At 30.2% G+C, this 15,946-nt stretch overlaps 3 protein-coding genes across 9 annotated transcripts in view; 1 reads left to right on the top strand and 2 right to left on the bottom strand.

Annotated features, from left to right (window-relative positions):
• The window catches only part of LOC108340791 (choline/ethanolaminephosphotransferase 1), a 34,790-nt gene extending 34,367 nt beyond the window's left edge, over positions 1-423 (top strand). For all 6 annotated transcript variants that reach the window (XM_052877728.1, XM_052877727.1, XM_017578373.2 and 3 more), the window contains one exon: positions 95-423. In XM_052877728.1, coding sequence (XP_052733688.1) covers positions 95-116 — 22 coding nt within the window. In that variant the 3' untranslated portion in view covers positions 117-423. The remainder of the gene's footprint in view (positions 1-94) is intronic.
• A 137-nt stretch (positions 424-560) lies between these two features.
• On the bottom strand, positions 561-2,915 carry LOC108340151 (NADPH-dependent aldo-keto reductase, chloroplastic). 2 transcript variants are annotated; one of them, XM_017577370.2, is made up of 5 exons: positions 2,759-2,915; positions 2,294-2,469; positions 1,681-1,924; positions 1,396-1,575; positions 562-1,302 (listed from the first exon to the last, which is right to left on the bottom strand). In XM_017577370.2, the coding sequence occupies exons 1-5, from the start codon at positions 2,876-2,878 to the stop codon at positions 1,075-1,077; spliced, it is 948 nt and encodes a 315-aa protein (XP_017432859.1). In that variant the 5' UTR covers positions 2,879-2,915; the 3' UTR covers positions 562-1,074. The 2 variants fall into 2 exon arrangements, with proteins under 2 accessions (XP_052733684.1, XP_017432859.1); XM_052877724.1 differs by lacking the exon at positions 2,759-2,915 and having other exon boundaries at positions 561-1,302; positions 2,294-2,673.
• An 8,365-nt stretch (positions 2,916-11,280) lies between these two features.
• LOC108339503 (MDIS1-interacting receptor like kinase 2) lies at positions 11,281-14,436 on the bottom strand. The gene is made up of 2 exons (XM_017576630.2): positions 11,888-14,436; positions 11,281-11,751 (listed from the first exon to the last, which is right to left on the bottom strand). Exons 1-2 carry the CDS (start codon positions 14,412-14,414, stop codon positions 11,447-11,449), a joined length of 2,832 nt encoding a protein of 943 aa, XP_017432119.2. The 5' UTR covers positions 14,415-14,436; the 3' UTR covers positions 11,281-11,446.
• Between the last annotated feature and the right edge of the window lie 1,510 nt (positions 14,437-15,946).

The following is a 15,946-nucleotide window of genomic DNA, read 5'->3' as shown; positions in this document are numbered from 1 at the left end:
AATTGTTTTAGATCGATCCTTGCTTTTATCAATACCCCAATTCTTCTCAAGAACAATGGCCTGAGACTAACTCTTACCTTTTGTTCACTTGCAGGATAACTAGGAAGGAAGCTTGAATCTACCCAGAATTTTCTTTACGTTTGCCTTTACTAACTAGTGATTTTAGATTTTAAACTTTCAATTTAAATCCATAAAGTAGCAATTTTTCCACTTTGTCTTGCCGAGTCATTATATTTATTTTCCTTTTCAGCTTGCGAGTCAAGCCAAATTCTGGCCAGACTTTGGTCAGAACTAATTTTGCTTTATTTGACAAATTTGAACTAACTTGGAGCTAGTAATTATATGCTGATTCACAGATAGACTAGGAGATCTATTTGTTGATTGTTTCAATTCAACCACTACAATATTTATTTTAATTTTGAATATGACAATCTGAATACTTTATATATATATATATATATATATATATATATATATATATATATATATATATATGAATGTGGGTTAGACATGTTTTCATTAGCTGTCATTGTTGATTGTCTACAACTTCGACATCGATCGATAATAATAGCGGATGCTTCTCTTTGGGATGAATACCTAAGTTGTTTAGTTACTCACTTTTTTCTCCTTTTTCTGTTTTTAGTCCTTGATAAAAAGCAACAGATATTAGTCCTCTGAAAATTATTTTGCCTAAATCATACTATTTTGCTAAACACACGAGGATCCAAATTCTTTGGGTTATTTAGTTTTCCTTTTTCAGTTATGTAGTTCATATTTTGGTGTCTCATGCACGAACTTAATAATCGATACTTAGGCTTGGAGTCACAAACTTTAAAATTTTAAAAATGACAATTGCGGCAAAAGAAAGCGAAATATAGTTACAGTAAATTTCATTGCAAAAGCAAGTTTAGTTGTAAAAAAAACGTGCTTTCTTTTTTCCTTTTGTTATGATCATTCTAAGCCATCAGCACTAGGATTAAGAAATGAAGACATTAAACGTTTCAGTTGAAACAAAATTTTCTTCAATTCTGTTCTTCCCCTGTGGATTAAATGATCATAACCTTGTCTTTGCCTTCAAATTTCACCGTCCCAAAGTTCTTCAATGGTTTTGTAGGGACTCGTGGTTTCATTTACGTGAAACTCCCCCCTCATAATCTTCATTTCCTCTAATTTCTCAATCTCCAACATATCTTCATCATCCAATCTCAGATCAAACGATCCCATATTTTCCTTCATTCTTTCTTCATTGAAGCTTTTCACAATCACACTTGAGCCCTTTGATAGTCCCCAGTTCAATGCAACCTTCAAAAATGAAAGCGAAAAATAGACGTGTTAACCATATACAACTTTTGATTCCACTAACTATAAAATTCACATATGATGATTGAGTTTCACCTGTGCTGGAGTAGCTCTGTGTTTGAGAGCAATTGATGTGATGATAGGGTGATTAACCACAGCCGTTGATCCCCATGCATTCCCTGGTCCACCAAGTGGTGAATAAGCACTCAAATGGATCTTGTGGTCCCCACAGGTCTTTCTAAGCCTTTCTTGCCTCCACATTGGATGCATTTCCACCTATGTTATGTTCCAATATATTGGAATACTTAATTATTGTACTGTGTCTTGACAATGATAAATACTAGAAAAATGCCCCTCAAGCATTTTACTTTGCTAACTCACCTGATTTACAGCTGGAGTTGTAGAAGCATAATCCAATAAGGACTCAATCTTCTTGCTAGAGAAATTACTAACCCCAATGCACCTGCACAACCCCATTTCAAGGCATTTCTCCATCCCTGCCCATGTGTTCTCAAGCTCCAACTTTTCAAAGTCATCTTCATTAGGTACAGGGTAGTTAACCCATGGCTTCAATTTCACTGGCCAGTGCACTAGGTACATGTCTAGATACTCCATACCCAGATTCCTGTTTTGCATCAATTAAACAAAAACAACAAAATCAACATTAGATTTCCAACACAGATTTGCTCCCATGCTTCAAAATTAAGTAATTGCCTCTGATATTTAAAAAGATTCTGTCACATAGTTGTTTCCTATATTGTAGGACATGACAAGATTCAGTATTCATTTATTCTTTGCCACAACCCTACTCTATTGTTTTTGTTATCTCCTGAGATTTTGATTTTGGTAATGATGATACACCACATGCGTTTTAGGTTATATGCTTTAGAAAAATAATGAAAAGGCAAAGCTTGAGATACTGCTGTATCTGAAAATTTCCCCTGTAAAGCCAGAGGCATGCAATTTCACATCTTCAAAGATTCTATTTGCTTACTCTAGAGTTTGTTTCAATGCAGAAACAGGATCATGGTGATCACTCCCCCACAGTTTTGACGTTAAGAAAATGTCTTCTCTCTCCACTACTCCCTCGCAGATTGCCTCATTCAAGGCCTTGCCCACTGCTGGCTCAGAACCATATATCTTTGCTGTGTCAAAATGCCTATAACCCATCTGCACATGTACAAATATACACACGTCTATTGTATCAGTAATAGGGTAAAAGAAGAATACAAAAACCATCAAGTTTTTCTCCCTTTGTCTAACAGCAAGCAACAGATTTAGTGAAATAGGAGACAGAACTGAAAAAAAGAGAAAATCCCAAGGCAAAGGCCAAAGGGGTTCAACAAAGCACAATAAATATATATACATATTTGTATGTATATGTGTGAGTATATACATACATATATTATATATATATATACACACACATATGTAAATATAAAAAGTATATGGTTAGTACCTCAAGGGCATAATGGACGGCAAGTTCTGTTGTGTTCCTATCATTTGGGAAGGAATAAGTGCCTAATCCTATAAGAGGCATTGTAATGCCACAGTTCAAACGCACATGATTGCTCCTCATTGTGTCTGTCTTTTTCTGTGTTTCTGTTTTTCTAACTTTTGCCACAATGCTAATGTCTCCAACTTTGGCTATATATATAGATTCTAAGGGTCAAGCCATTCTAACTACTTAGTTTATAGTTTATGTTTGAAGGCTTTAGGAACATCTAAGTTAATGATATAATACACAAATATATATTATTTGTTGAAGAGATAGCAGATGTCTCAGAGTTAAAATGAATTATTGAGAATGCAAATCAAAGCATGAGTGATCTTCCCTGTCTCTTGGGATTTTATTAATGACCCAATCCACCCTCCAAAAGGAAGTTATAGTAGCTTAATCTCTCATAGGAAGCTGATACCATATTCATATTTTTATAATGCAAAAGATAATAACGTGCATACTCTGAACTCTGAGGGTCGGTCACTGAGTTGGCACTTCAACAATTTGATTATCATCAAAATACCCAAAGTCTTCTCTGCAATGCATAATTTTGATAATAATTAAAACCATTAAATGCGATGTTCTACCCTGTGGGGCTGTGGGTGCATGAAACTCAACTTTCTTCAATGGTGGCTTTTGTGGCCAACCAATATGTTGAAGAAATAAACTATCTTTTGACATACAAAATTGTCAAACCATACCATATTTTTAATTCACTCACACAGCTTTTTTCATGACACAGACGTTTTTTCTTTCATCCGTCGCTTTCAAACTTCGTTTTATACATAATCTCTGGTAGAGTTGACTTTCCTGAGAAAATATAAAACTGCATTGAGATTTATATATGTTTCTGTTGCTTAGCACTATCTCGAACATGCTTGAATGAAATTGTTTCTTTCAGTTAACATTGGTCTTCGTTCTCTTCAAAGACACTTTCTCATATACCCTTAGCCACATTATATATCAAGTCAATCAGTAAGGGTAGCATACATTGACATTCATTTTACATATCTTGATAAAATATCTTAAAAAAATAAATTTTTGTAATTTAAAAAAAAAAAGAGTAAAAAGTAAGGAAGGATATTGTCAAATGAATGTAAAAAAATCATGTGTGCCAAAGTATCATTTTTCGAAGTTAAAACTCTATGATCCTTGGATTGGCACAATTAATGTTTGAGTAATGATACTATGACACACTTTTACATTCATTTGACACACAATAAAAAGTAAAATGATCATATAAATGTAAATTTTTATATTTTTTTATGAAAAAAAAAGTAAAAAAAAAAGTAAAAATAATGTCAAATAAATGTAAAATATTTAAGTGTGAAAAAATATTTTTCTTAATTTTTCTTTGATTATTAATTCAGTGAATATACTATTGTAAAATTTAAATAAGAATGGTCGTCGTATATATGTATCATTATCACAATTTATTCATAGCTAAACACATTTAAAATCTTGTGTTTTTTCTTAATTATCTATAATAATAATTACTTAAAGTGATCTATAATGATAACACTGAAAAATTTAGAAGTATTTCAAGAAAGTTATAGGTGGAGATTATTATATTTTAAGTATGTAATAACTATTTAATGTGTCAACTGATTAAGTTGATACAATTATTTAAAGACTACAAAGCTAGCTATATGTTTGGCAACAGAAAAAATATGAACATATGTTATACTGTATATTTTAATAAAGATAACTTACAAATTGAAATTTTCAAATTAGGCTTAGGATTATGTGTCTTTTTATACAAGTCAGCAAAGTTTTAATATAACACTTTATATAAAAAATTTAAATTTTCCTATAGGTCAATGTGTGATAGCCTTTTGAAAATTAATTATTGAATGAAATATGTTTCCGCCCATTAAAATGAATGGATTTTAATTTTGGTTTTCGTAAATTATTTATTTGTTTTCAAAACCCTTTAAAGCTTTAATTTTTGTATTCGTTATTTTTTATTTGTTTTAATCCCTTTAAAATAAAAAATCATTATTTTTTATTTTCATTAAAATCTATGCATTATATATAATGTGGTTTTTCATTAGTTAGAGTGTTACAAAATACTACAAAAATGCTTTTAACTTTAGAGAGACTAAAAAAAATGTTTTACATGGAGAAAATCAAAACATTAACTTAAACAAATAAACCCAAAAGAAAAATAATAAAAAGAAATACAGGTCAACTCAAATCATACATTTGCATGCAAAACTATAATTAATCAACGAGTGGAAGCTATTTTTATGATCACATCACAACAACACACATGAAATTCATATTAACCATTTGGATAATTTAACATTTTAACCACAAAAAGAAGGCGTTAGAGAAAGAGATAAAAGGTAGATTGAATGATATATTTTGAGGTTATGTGTTCCGTGGTACGTGGAAAACAAAGATTAAGAATACTAAGAACACCGTCACAATAGTTGTTAAAATCATGTCATGTGAGACCAAAGATTTTGTTCTTCCTCACTACAACTTTTCTTTCAACATTTTCTTTAATATATCCATAGTCAACCCTTATACTAATCATTTATCATCCAAGTCAACATCTCCGTTGACCTAATTTTTCTCCAAAAATCTATCTTTATTAATGGCATCACCTTCCTTTGGTGGCAAAATCTCTGTGGAGGGCTATATGACCCACAGCTCTGAGCTGTGCCCTGCAAAATTTCAAACCCTAAATATATTATTTTTTTGGTTAATTCCAACAGAGAACAGAATCTCGTAATCATATATGAAGATTGGAAATCTAAAATCTAAGTAAGTAAAATTGAGTTTGATTGAAGAGAAAAATTAGAATAAAGTATATAATAGTTATTATTAGAAGGAAATTATGTTTGATAGTGTACGAAATAAATGTACTTGTGTCGGTGTACACCGTCATATGATGTTTTTGATGATTCGTGGCACGTGCATTGGGTAGTGTGTTAGGGCGTATATGTGACAAGATAAATCCCTTAGTAAATTTCTTATTGATATTTGCTTGATACTGTAAATCGTGTTTGGATATATTCATCATCATCATATCGATCTTTGTACTTTTGTTCTTGATTTGTTTCAGAACACTGTTAGTTTCTGTAATCTTTGACTCTTTGCCTCCTCGCAATGATATTCGTTCTCAATTTCAGCATATAATCAAGGACAGCTGTTAAAGCTTTTCGATTGGAGTTGTGAGATTATCATCATAATCATACGTTAATTACATGAATAATCAATTTAATATTTTTTTACTCTATTCATTAAGTAACATGTAAACTTAAATTTTACTATTTTAATGTAATATCAAAATACTTTGAGACTTAATCAAAATTTTCGTTTACTGTGTCATTTATTGTCGAGGTTGGTTAAACTTTTACACTCATATTGATATCAATATAATAATTGGCTTAAATACTTATGTCTGAATGAAATAAAATTAACAAAATTTAAAATTAAATGAATAAAATTTAATACGTCACATTTACTAGACATAATGACTTGCATAATAATGTTAATTTGACATGTCAACAACTTTCTTATAAATTAAGAAAAAAATTCAAAAAATCAAAAACTAATACATGACCCACACTATTAATCTTTCACTATCAATTTAGGCAGCATCATTAAAAATACTAAACTTAACATAATTTATTAAAATAAAAACTACATTAAACAATAAAAAATTTGTATTACGTCCGAAGAAGCTAGATAATCAAGAAATTATTGCATTCTTCAAGATTATATTAGTCTAGATTTTTTTTCTCAAAATAAAAAGTCTGAATTATATATTACGTAAATAGTGAATATGTAGGAATATATGTGATGGTTGAAAAGTTTGTAATAATTTGTGAAGTCAATGGATGTCATAAATGACAACCACAATGTTGTTAATTAAAATAATGTATAATAGATATGTTAATTTATTTGAAGATGTACTAGATTTAATAACGTAACATAATTTCATATGATAAAGACTGAAAATTTATTAAAAGTATCCAACCATTTCAAACTTCAGTGAAAAGGGAAATAATATTAAACCCACTTTGAAAAAGTCGTATTTCGCCCTAATTACAATTTCTATTCATTGATTAATAAGCTATAGCAAACATTATTGAGTGGTATACAAGAGATTGATTATTGCTTATTAAATTCTAATAACTCATTAATTTAATTTCTAAAGTATCACATCCATCAATTTAATAAGCAATATATTTATTAATATTGAGAGACTAATTTAAAGAATATTTTTGAATATTTGAGGGACCATATTGCATGACTTTTAATGTTTTAAACTAATTGCGTCATTTTATTAGTTTATCATTTTTCCTTAAATAATACCTAGACACACACGTAAGATAATTAATTAATTTAGCTAGAAATATTAAATTTTTATGTAATAGTAATTGTACAGTCCTAGTCGTATGAGATTTGATTCAATACTTAAATATCAATAAAACGTTTAAAGACTAATCCAAAGCCTATAAGATCATGAAGGAATTTAACTTAAGTCTTATAAGATATTTTGATTTAATTAACAGTAATATAAAATATATTTTAGTAAAAAATAAATAAATTTATACTTTATTATTATATTTATATTTTATAACTAAACTATTATATGTTTTAATTGAAAAATATATAATTTATAACCACTTTATTTATAAATAGAAAATATACTCTGAAATATAAGATACTTGAATTTTCTAACATGAAGTATTCTTAATCTTAATTGGGTTATTCACTCTTTATATTTATATTTGTTTTTGGATACTCAAGTTTTTACTAAAATAATATTTTTTTTTAAACCACAAGATTTATTATGGAAAGAAAATAAGAGTAGATAAATTTTAACTTCTGATATTAAACTCTTTAATTTTTCAAATCCCATTTATCATTTGTGGACAAAAAATACTTAATAATATCCCTAGTTTCAACTTTCAACGGCCGGAATTCTTGATTTTCTAATGGGCCGGTAGACTGGACCAAAACAAATAATGAGCCTACTGCAATATTAATACACACACACACACACACACACACATATATATATATATATATATATATATATATATATATATATATATATATATATATATAATTCTCTTTATTTAGAAATTTAAATATAATAATATTATTTAATTTATTAAAATATTTTTTTTTGTTTTCTCGTATCATCTTTGCTTTCAATCATTATGAACTTCACTGTATTTCTTTTTTGTATAAGTGTACATGTTAAGTCTTATGCAATATATAAATATTAGAAAAGAAATATTTAAATTTTTTTTTTTAGTTACAATCTTTCTAATATATATATATATATATTTTCTTCTTACATTTTCCAAATTCTTAAAATAAATATTTTTTGTTAGGTACTATTGTCTTACAAGATAATCTAATAAATAATAATATTACTTATTATATTTTAATTAATTTTAGAGTGTACTTAAAAGGAATCTTAATACTACTTATGTGTTAAAGTTTAGCACCAGCTCACTAGATCGTGATTCATTCAGAATATGAGTAATAGAAATGGGAAACTTTCTCTTTCACTTAAGAGAATGAAAATTGGAAGAAATAAAACAAAATACTAAAACTTCTAATACTGATTTAAAAATTAATATTTTTACCATTTGATTATTTGTTTTAAAATTAAAAAATAATGGAAAGTAAATATTTTCTCTCAAGTGAAAGTTTTGGAGCCATGCTAAAAATATTAGGTTCAATTAAATTTTAACTTGATATCTTAAGTATTCTGAATATTTATATCTTTTAATTTAGTTTTTGACATTTAATTTTTTGTTGGGTGAAAAAATTCAAATTTATCTTATTTTATCATCTATTTTGACTAATATAAAATAACATTAAATAATAAAATTGTCGTTTTACATTAATTTTGTTTTATATATAAATCACAAAATCTCATATTTTTTATGGGAGAACAAAATAAGACTTAAGATAACAACTATATCGTCTAAATAAATTAATAAAAAGCAACTTAATTGAAATATGTATAACTTTTGAATAGCTAATAGACAAAAAATTTCACACATTTTTATTTGTTCAAAGTTGTTATTTACTTACATCCAAAACAAAATTGAAAAAGGTAGTTAAAAATTATATAGAAATATATTAAAAAATTTGAAATATTATCTAAGTTAAACAAATTATATGTTGACATAAGAATTAACAAGTCTTTTACATTTATTGAATCTCATGAATTGTTTTTAAGGGTTGTGAGAAATGTTATTACATCGTATACATATTTTCATTCGAAGAGAATGTATTAATATTAAAACAAAGATGATTGAAGATATAATTGTAAGTTCGAGTTAGATAAAAATAAGAGTTAAATATTTTATAAGAAAAAAATTATAAATTTATTATTTTAAAGTTTTGGTTGAAAATGTTGAAAGAATGGATTAGATTACATTTATTTAATTTTTTCTTAATGAATTTTTATTCGAAAGAAAGGAGTATTAAAGATTTTGTTTCGTTTTAGTGATTGATTGTTGTGACAATAATAATAACAAAACACAATATCAAGTATACAAGTAAAATTTATCATACATTTAAGAGGGTAAATATACCATATAAGAGATTTACTCTTGTGAAAGAGATTGAAAATAATCTAAATATAAGGTTAAGTTCAATAACAACATTAAATTGATTTTGAGTTAGAAGTGGTATAAATTTTTTATATGAATTCTCATATTTATTTAATCTCCTCCTAATTGAACCGTGGAAAAAACATCCATCTAAATTTATATCAATCTAAAGTGTGAATTAGATTGAGATCCCATTTATAATCTCTCACAAATAAATCATTGGTAAAAAAAAGCATGAATTAAATAGACAAAAGCTTACAATATAAGGTTTAACTTTGAGCTTATATGAAATTACAGAAAAGAGAAAATGCATGAAACAATATCTCATTTTTTATTGATATTTTGCATTGTTTCTGCACTTAATCCATAAAAGTAGAACGCATGAGAGATCAGAGATAATTGTGGCAAATTGGTTTATCCTTGGAGTGACCTTCTTCTTGCCCCTGTTTGACCGTACATTTTGGACGCTGTTTTTGACCCGTTCCAAGGAGTTTCCTACTCTCACTCATCTCATCTGATCCTACAACATATGACATTTTATTTCTTCATACGTGTGTGTATTCAAATCAAGAAAAGGTTAAGAAAAGATGGAGAGGTTCATCACCACTTACCTGCATTCTGTTCAGAAGCAGCAGCAGAAACACCAAGCTTATTTGCTGCTGATATTCTTTTGGTAGAATAACTGAAAATCAAACAAAGAAAAAGAACCACACAGATACTGTTCTTAGAACCCATCAAGCTTCCTTGCTTTCTGCTATTTCCTAATCTTTGCTTCGGTACCATCTTTTTTATAAGCCACAAAATTCTGGTCTTTCTTTTTACTTTTCAACTATATATATATATATATTATTTAGACGCGGTTTTTGACTTTGCTGTATCAAACTTTGTCAATTTTTTCTTGTGTCAGTTCGTAGTAATAAGCTAATGCAGCGAAATTTGTGTGCATTAGATTACTTCCGTGTAATCTTTCTATTATTAAGATATTGTCCACTTTACATTAAGTTGTCAAGGATTTGCTTTTGATACCATTCCAAAAGACTTCTTACTAAGAATGTATCTTATATGTATATAGACCCATGTATATTTTGTATTTTATTCGATGTGAAACTTTGTTTGTATCCAACATTCTCTTATGTAATACTATCTTTTCTGGATTTAGTCTTCTGGAAGAGTTGTTAGCATAACATCTTTTTAAATGTTAGAATTAAGATTGTTATAAATTAAACCAAATTTGTATAATTAGTTCATGCAAAGCATATAATGTGGGTACTTGTTTAATGACATGTATAATTAACAACTTCGTATAATACAGACTCAAGGTTTATTTAATAATAATTAGTTTACTTTCACTAGTATGTAGTATAATAGCGTATCTTGTATTTATCTAGACTAATTATTATGACATTGATAGTAACAAGCAAGTCAACCTTACATATTTAGGGATTACGTATAAGTCAAATTAGAATGAATTTCTATTAAATTTGATTTTTAGTTTAAATTAGAGATTAGTCTAAAGTTGAGTAAGAAATTATATAACATGCTATTAGATATGATTAGATTTTTCATGTTTTTATCTTTTCATTTATTGTATAATTAGTTAAGGAAATATAATGATTAATGTAAGATATAAGTTTTATTTTAAATTTAATTTAAGAAATTTCGCAATCCATTCTTCACTACAATATGAACAAGTTTTTGGTTAGATTTTGACTTTTTCACTTTGATATTTCTTTTTTTCCCTTGAGAAAGCAACATTGGAGATGATAAGTTTAAATTTCTTCAAACTTATTTGACTTTGAGATCAGTTTGCCTATTTGCGGATAATCAACAATCTACGTCTACTTGTATCTGAATAAACATGTAAGTCTAAAACTCAAACCAAACTATAGTTTAATCCACACTTTCTCTGCATCTTCTCAGATTCGTTAAACAAGCTAAAACTTTACCTTATATAAGCCACGAATTATTCAAAGCACAACTCACATATAAAACCACTCTAATTTATAACAAGTTGTCTCTTAAATCTCCATAGAAAGAAAAAAAAAACTTATTATAAGTTTGCAGTCTCCATTTCAAGCAGCTGATCTATGCTTCGCATACTTGGTCTAGATTGAGGGTTTGTCTTTAAACATGAAAGAGCTATGTTAGCAATCAAATCAACTTGCTTCAAATGCTTCTTGGAAGGAGGCAAGAGACGAGGGTCTAAAATCTCTTTCATGTTTACTTTCTGTTCACTACAATTTTGCATGTAGGAAACAATATCACCAGGGTGCTTTCCCGTAAGAATCTCCAAAGCCAAAACGCCAAAGCTGAACACATCACATTTCTCACTCACTGCCATTGTGTAAGCTAGCTCTGCACCACAGTCAAGATTACTCAATTTTGTCAACAAGTGATGGATATAACGAGAAAATACAGTATTAATGAGATTTGAGTTCAAAAACTGACAACTTCAAACAAAAGTATAAGACAATGAGTTTGAGTCATTCACCTGGAGCAGCATAACCATATGTGCCGGCAAATGATGTCCAAATGGGAGAATCCGGTTTCAGAAACCTGGCAGTTCCAAAATCTGAGACATGAGCTGAAAGATTGAGGGACAGCAAAACGTTCTTGCTGGATATGTCTCTGTGAATTAAAGGTGAAGCGCAATCATGGTGCATGTAAGACAAAGCGCTTGCTACATTTCTGATAATTTCAACCCTTTTGTGCCAATTCAGTTTCATTGCTCCCTTTTCATCTCTAAGCATGTCAGATAAGTTTCCACTGTCCATGTACTCATAAATTAGAAAGGTGTGCACCCCTTGAGAGCAAAATCCATAAAGCTTCACGATGTTTCTGTGGCGTGTTTCTGTCATGGCTTTTACCTCATTCTCAAAGGATTTTATTCTCTCAAAGTCTAAGTTCTCTGAATCACACTTCAACTTTTTTACAGCAAATACTTCACCTCCTGCCATCTCCGCTTTATAAACTTTCCCCAGTGCTCCTTCCCCAATGGAATATCGGCTATCAAAGTTCTCGGTAGCTTCAATTATGTCTCTATACACAACTCTCCCATTGAAGTACCAGATTGAAAATGGATTCAGTCTACTGAACGAATTTCTTTGCCTTTGAGCTCTTGATTTTCTCTTGTAGCTAAAGCAGAAAATCCCAACTAACACCAGAGAAATAAAAAGAGCACCTCCAAGGGAAGCTGCAATGGTGATCACAGCCTTGTTTCTTTTACTTGATCCACCGTCAGGTTTGGAGACAGAGACACTACAAGGACGCAAACCTCGAATATGGCCACAAAGATCTTTGTTGTTGCTCAAATCCAGGGAATAAGAAGAGTTGAATATGCCACCTTCGGGAACTTGACCCTCCAAATTATTGTTGGAGAGGTTGATTTCTGACAAACTCAGCACTTCACTTAGAGAGTGAGGGATGGAACCTGAAATATTGTTGTGAGAGATATTCAAGCTTATCAAATTTGAAAGCCTGCCAATATCACCGGGAATATCTCCTGAAAGAGAATTGTAACTCAAATCCAAAAAATATTGTAAATCTGCCAGGTTTCCAATTTGGTAGGGGATTGTGCCATTGAATTTGTTGTAGCTTAGATTTAAATTTTGCAAGTAGGAGAGGTCACCTATCTGCTTTGGGATTGATCCGAACAGCACGTTCATGGACAGATCTAAGGACCTCAAACTGGAAAGTTTTCCAATTTCTGCTGGTAACACACCAGAGAGATTGTTGTGACTTAAATTTAAGTTGTACAAGTTGGAGGAATTTCCTATCTGTGGTGGAATCTGTGCTAACAATTGGTTGGAGGATAGGTCGAGCTCTTGTAGTTGGTCCAACTGAAAAATCTCACCTGGAATGTAACCACTTACTCTATTTCCAGCCATGTTGAGAAATTGCAAGCTTTTGCAGGCACCCCAATTTGCAGAAATACCACCTTCCACCTTGTTATAGCTGAAGTCCATGTAAGTGAGGTTGGGATACACTCCAAAATCCTGATCCGCAAAACCTGTCAGCCGGTTGTATTCAAGTCGAACCCTGTACAAGGATGGACAGTCTCTAAGGCTTCTTGGAATAGGGCCAGTGAAACTATTAAAGGCTGCACTAAAATTTACAAGTTTCCCACTTTTGCACACTTCTGGTGGTAACTCACCAACCAAGTTGTTCTCAGCAAGATGCAGCACAATCAAGGAAGACAAGTTTCCTAATTCTGGGGGAACAGTACCATTTAAGTTGTTGGAGAAAAAGCGAACATCGGTTAGATTGGTTAATTTACCGATACTGGGAGGTATTGGCCCTGAGAGTTGGTTTTGAGGCATTCTGAGAATGCTTAAATGCGTGCAGTTGCCAAGAGAAGGCGGAATAGGGCCATCGAAGCTGTTTCCATCAAGAGCTAGAAGAGTCAGGTTTCTAATGTTCCCTATTTCATCTGGGATTCTGCCACCCAGCAGGGTGTCCTGAAAGAGGAGGTTCCTGATACCAATGAGGCCACTTTTGGGGCTGTTTGATCCATCAGGAAACAGGGAAGGGTCTAATACCCCTGATACATCATTTCTCGACACATCAAGCTCAAAAACTTGAGTCAGATTGGCAATGGAAAGAGGCAGAGTGCCATTGAGAAAGTTGGTGGAAAGGTCAAGAAACTGGAGGTTTGAGAGCACCCCAATGTTTTGTGGTATGGTGCCAGTGAGATTGTTTACTTTGAGATCAAGACGAAGAAGGTTTGGAAAAACAGACAAGTTGAGATTTTGAAGGGTACCTGCAAGTCCAGTATAAGCCAAGTTTATGACAGTGACAGTGCCTTGGGAATCACACGTGATACCTCGCCATGAACATGGAGTTTGAGTTGTTGCAGTGGAGTTGATCACCCACGACTCCAGAATGGGTTGATCAGGTAGACTTTGTTTCCACCTAAGAAGAGCATCAGCTTGTGTTAACCCTGAAGTGGCTTCACACATAGCCAGCAAAAGCACCACCATAGCTGGGATTGCTATGGCATAACACGTATTGTTATTCATTGTAACGTTGATCAGAAACTCCTTACTTGTTTTGGAATAATTACATTTGATCACTCCTAACATATAAATAGCCATTAACGTTGATCATGTTATACACATCACTATCGTTTACCTTTGTTTTTCCTGTGTTATCTCTTTCAAAGTGTGGATGCATGATTTTGGTTTGTTTCATGAAGACATTTATGGATTTTGTCTGTTCCTTCCAGCATGTGGGAGCCTCGACGACCTTGGTAGCATAGTTGACAATCTATGAACGCGTTTTGTGGTTTATATGAGAATGGTTTAATCATTCCAGCTAAAATTGACTACTCAGTGGAAGCTCCTTCTTCACTTAAATCTTCGTCTTCAACAAGGATTCGAAGAGAGAGTGATGCCGCCAAAGCTGATTTCCACCAACGCTGCATGTGCATGCATATCTACCGTCGTGATGTCACTTACTTCTCACCTTTACATCATTCATCAGTTTTCTTAATTATTATTTTCACATTTTACCAATTTTTAATATTATTTTATCCTTTAATCTCTTTTGTTTAGAAATATAAGAATTAATTTTTGTAACGGTCAAAATATTTCTAAAAACTAGATTGTCAACCGGCACACATGTAAAAAAAAAAAAAAGTTTTCCATCTTTTTATTCCAATTTCAAAACAAATAATTAATTGTATACTATAATCCTTTCCTGTTAGACCATAATTGTGTACTTATAATATGCATATGCATATGTAACCATGAACGTAATGAATCAATGATTTCAATATATAGTTCGATGTATAATGAACTATATCGAATTAAAAGTGTAAAATAATTTCAATAAAAATATATAAATGATATTGTACCCCAAAAAATATATACATCAAAGAATTTTAATATAATTATACCAAAGTACAAAATTTACTGAGTTCTTATAAATAAGGGAAATAGTAAAATTTAACCTCATTTTAGAAAATGATAGATATAATATATAAAGGGATGAAAAGTACATAGAAAAAAATAAGTGAAAAATAATTGTAAGATGATAGAATGGATGCTTTATACGAACTCTAAAAGAAGGAAATAGACAAAAAAATATTAAATAAACAAATAAATCATGTAAAATTTATCTTATGATAAAAAAAATATAATATATAGAGAGATAGATAGATAAAAGTTTGATTTTTAAAAATTTATACGAACTTGTCTTAAACGTCCTTAATTTAAAAACTTATTGTGTATCTTGTTTACCTTTGTAATATATATATATATATATATATATATATATATATATATATATATATATATATATATATATATATATATATATATTGATATCTTGATATGCTTTCACGTTAAATTTGTATTTCCGTTAAATGTATTAATTTTAGTGACTCAAATATATGTTTCTATTATTAGATTTTTTTTATAGTGCTATATATTAATTAAGGTAGAGTTTTTATATCGGAAAGATACATAAAAGATATTCTTTAATGAGTTGATCAAATACAACTGTAGCATGTCAAATATATTATTGGGCTTTTCTCAACAGATATTAATCA

The sequence above is a fragment of the Vigna angularis genome, chromosome 5 (genome assembly GCF_016808095.1).
Source record: "Vigna angularis cultivar LongXiaoDou No.4 chromosome 5, ASM1680809v1, whole genome shotgun sequence".
NCBI lineage: Eukaryota > Viridiplantae > Streptophyta > Magnoliopsida > Fabales > Fabaceae > Vigna > Vigna angularis.
This window is presented reverse-complemented; position numbering and strand designations above follow the sequence as displayed.

Coding starts and splice junctions, on each gene's coding strand:
- LOC108340151 (XM_052877724.1), bottom strand. CDS start 2,667: ATGTATATATATTTATTGTGCTTTGTTGAACCCCTTTGGCCTTTGCCT. Junction 1,576..1,680: donor CAACTCCAGCTGTAAATCAG/GTGAGTTAGCAA, acceptor AACATAACATAG/GTGGAAATGCATCCAATGTG. Junction 1,303..1,395: donor ACAGAGCTACTCCAGCACAG/GTGAAACTCAAT, acceptor TCATTTTTGAAG/GTTGCATTGAACTGGGGACT.
- LOC108339503 (XM_017576630.2), bottom strand. CDS start 14,414: ATGAATAACAATACGTGTTATGCCATAGCAATCCCAGCTATGGTGGTG. Junction 11,752..11,887: donor ATATGGTTATGCTGCTCCAG/GTGAATGACTCA, acceptor ACTGTGGTGCAG/AGCTAGCTTACACAATGGCA.